The 3,923-nt window shown below is 38.2% G+C and overlaps 1 protein-coding gene across 1 annotated transcript; it reads left to right on the forward strand.

Annotated features, from left to right (window-relative positions):
* The first annotated feature begins 503 nt into the window (after positions 1 to 503).
* Positions 504 to 2,991, forward strand: LOC107664290 (protein MIS12 homolog). Its single transcript, XM_016454812.1, has 2 exons — positions 504 to 660; positions 1,791 to 2,991. The coding sequence occupies exons 1-2, from the start codon at positions 645 to 647 to the stop codon at positions 2,420 to 2,422; spliced, it is 648 nt and encodes a 215-aa protein (XP_016310298.1). The 5' UTR covers positions 504 to 644; the 3' UTR covers positions 2,423 to 2,991.
* The last annotated feature ends 932 nt before the right edge of the window (positions 2,992 to 3,923 follow it).

Raw genomic sequence — 3,923 nt, forward strand, 5'->3', positions numbered from 1 at the left:
TATATATATATATATATATATATATATATATATATATATATATGTATATTTCGCAATAAAAGTAAATATATTGCTGTTTTCAAATACATAACCAACATCTTTAAATCAATATATGTTTTAATCCATCATATGTAATTCTATTGTATCGTTCGCAGTGCATAAAGGGATTGTAGTTCTTTCCGTCGTTGAGTAAGTACACAGGCTTGTTGTACCATTGTCTTTTGGTCCAACTTTCAAATACTTTTTTGATTCAAATCAAAGTTTGTAATGTAGTGGTTTACCTCGTAGCTTCTTGGTTTGGTTTATGGCTTGTAACCCTTTAACGAAGATTAAAAAAAAATACTCTATGGGAAAAACGAATGAAAAAAACATTCTAGAGCCAAAGTAGCTGAATACATAGATGTGTACAGATACATATCTATGGCTGAAAAAATAGCCAGGCACTGTTGCACTCTATAAAGGATGGGTTTATTTGGTAAAAAGTCCAAATTCGATAGATTGTATGCGTAGTTTATCTACAGTAGCCACTACGCGTTCACGCCGTTACGCTCCCAACCCGCAGGAGGCGATGCTGCGCTTTCAAACACACTTGTACTGAGAGACACACGAAGAAGGTTGAACTGCGCGCGCGGGCAGCAGCGGAGATGGCAGAGAGCGGAGGTAAAATTTTATTCGGGTTTTCAAGCCTTTTTAAATGCGCAAATAACTTTCAACATCAGCAATACAATAAAGAGGGGGGAAAATGTGTTATGTCATTTAATCTGTAACTCTGGAATGTTAGAAAATACTTTATTTTACAGGTATTTATTGTAGGTAATATATATACGTGTGTGAACAACAAACTGTGTATTTTATATACACACACATAGGGCTGGGTATCGAGTTCAATACTTTTTAGGCACCGACCGAATTGCCTCGATACCATCGAGTATCGAAAAACGTCTGGTCGTTCGGTAGCAAATTTCGATACCTAAGGGGTTAATCTCATCACCGTCAGTGAGCCAATAAGCCTTCAGCACTAGGTGTGCTCGATTAGAAGCGGCGCAGATCGACCAGTGTTTGACATCCGCGAGAGCGATGCGAAAACGTACGGAGCAGTCTGCTCGTGGTACGGTTATACACCGGTAGGTCTGCACAGTCGGTCCGCGTCACACTCAGAGACGTGGCTCACACGTGAGGATTCAGTGTGAATGCGTCCCAGCCCCCGTAGCTGTAAGGCTACATTTTCACTGGTGCGTTTTTGTTTTAAAATGAAAACGATCCTCGTCATACTGGCGTTTCCACTGCGTTTTAAGCCGGCTTTCCACCATCTCCGACAAATGACAGACCGAAAGTCATCCATTTCCAATGGAGAGTAGCGCGGGAGCTGCGTGGAGTTCCAATCATATGCAGATGTCCGTTCATACTACAAGACTGATCGAACATTTTTGAACGATACCCAGCCCTACACACACACACACACACACACACATATGAAATGTTTCTTGATCAGCATATTTGAATAATTTCGGAAGGATCATGTGACACTGAAGACTGGAGTAATGATGCTGAAAAATCAGCTTTGCCATTGCGAAAAGAAATTACATTTTAATATATATATTACAATAGAAAACAGTTATTTTAAATTTTAATATATTTCACAATATTTCAGTTTTTATTGTATTTTGATGAAATAAACAATAGGATAAGAAACTTCTTAAAAAAAAAACATTTTTTTTTAAATTAATTATTCCAAATTGTTGACCACCAGTGTATATATTTGTGGATTAACTTGTCTCTCATGACTATAGTTTCGGTGGGCTCTGAATCCCTGCAGCAGTATGAAGCACAGTTCTTCGGCTTCACCCCAGAGACCTGCACTTTACGAGTTCGTGATGCCTTTCGAGACTCCCTCAATCACATATTGGTCGCTGTTGAATCTGTGTTCGTGAAAAGATTGTGTCCAGGCCAGGATCCGCCAGCACAGCTCCGACTGACAGCCCGAGAGAGCACCCAAAAACTGCGGCAGTTCTTACAGGAGCGCTTTGAAATCATGTTTCAGCGCATGAAGGGGATGCTGATGGACCGCGTCCTCTCCATCCCTCACAACGTCCTGCTGCCCGATGACCAGCTGCATCAGAAGTACCCAGAAGGCAAAGAAGACCTCATGAAGCTGCAGGACTCCATTGCAAAGCTTCTGCAGGCTTATGAAGCCGAGGTGTGCGCCAAGCTAGCGCTTCTCGCTGAGCTTGAGGAGCAGAAAGAAACGCAGAAACAGCTGGATGAAGTGCTGCGATGGATCGAGGAACTGCGACGTTCATGGAGGCGAGAGGGAATGGGAAATGTCCAAGACAGCATCCGACACATGATGGAGACTGTGGGCCAACTGCAGGATGTTGTAGGAAAGATTAACAAGCGAAATAAAGGACTGGATGAAGTTTGATGTTTTATTTGTAACATTTGAGACCTCCAAACTACAGGCCCTGTGGTGTAATTGCATTGTCCATCCACCAGGGGGAGACCGTGCACAATATATTCGGTACAATTATAGTAACATACAAGTACCACGATCAGTCCAGCTTCAAAGCAATACATTTGTAATCAGGCGATTTTCCTCAGACATTTAAAATGCAGTCCATCTCTCCTTCCTCAAAGTCATTGAGTTTTCTCATTTAAGGTTTCAGTGCCTTTGATGTTCAGTACAGTGAGATCTGCATTAGATTAGCCCAAATTTCCCACAGGCCCAAACTGATGTGTCCAACAGCCTGGTTGGCTTTACACTTTACAGAAAGTTTTGTGTTGTTTGAGGAGATGTTTTAAGGTCTTGCCCTTGATGTTCAGAGGAGAAGGATTTTAAGTTCACATTGACTTCTACAGGACCTCATCACCAGCAGAGGAACACCTCTATTTGTACATAGTCTGAATCTAAATTACAGTACTTGGATTGAGTTGCTAAATGCAGATGTCAATTTGGAAAGCAAATGTTAGAAATAAATGTTATAGTACTAGTACTAAAATGTAAAACTGATATGCTAGTTTTGTCCATAACTGTAAAATTATTTTTTGTTTGTATTTTGATGCATTCTTTTTCACAAATGAAGTATATACTGAAAGATATTTGTATGGGGAACAACAAATACATTTAACCTTTTCAGTAATGCAACAATTCAGTAATAATGCAATGCAAATCAGTAATAATAATGCAAATGCAATTATTCAGTAATAAATTGAATTGTGCTGCAAAAGTCCTCCTAATATATTGCTAATCTGTATTTTTATTGTTTTTAGAATATTTGTATAACCTCAGCAGAAAAAAAACAAAACAACAACTTTCAATTAAATGTAGAAATATTTGTATGAATGTAAAAAGATCCAACTTATGAGACATAAACAGCAGTAGGACAATGGCATGTTCACACCATGATCGGGGACCCTGGGCATCTTCTGATGTTTTTCAGAGTCAGTAGAAAGGTCTTTTCAATGCCCTAAGTTATTATAAGGGTGACCTTCATTGCCTGCCGCCTGTAAGCTGTTAGTTTCGTAAGGTCTGTTGCACAGGTGTATGTGCAATAATTGTTTATGGTTCACTGAACAAGCATGAAAAACATTGTTTAAACGCTTTCTAATAAAGATCTTTAAAGCTTATTTGGATTTTATAAAATTATATCTATAATACAGTATCCTGAAAAAGGGACTTTTTTGCAAGTTTATTTTCACCCAAAAGCAAGATAAAATTAAATATATTGAAGAAATAATCCTCTCAAAAATCAAAAACTAAAAAAAAATTCTACAAGAGAAAATAAATAGAGATTATGATGGTCCGATGAAAGAAAGATGTCAAATTTGTTAGAAACAACCACACAGCAGTGTTAACTAGTTTTCTGAAATGTAATGACAAGGTAATATAACACTATGTATATATTATATATTTTTTTAATAAAAAT

The sequence above is a fragment of the Sinocyclocheilus anshuiensis genome, unplaced genomic scaffold (assembly GCF_001515605.1).
Source record: "Sinocyclocheilus anshuiensis isolate Anshui unplaced genomic scaffold, SAMN03320099.WGS_v1.1 scaffold339, whole genome shotgun sequence".
Taxonomy (NCBI): domain Eukaryota; kingdom Metazoa; phylum Chordata; class Actinopteri; order Cypriniformes; family Cyprinidae; genus Sinocyclocheilus; species Sinocyclocheilus anshuiensis.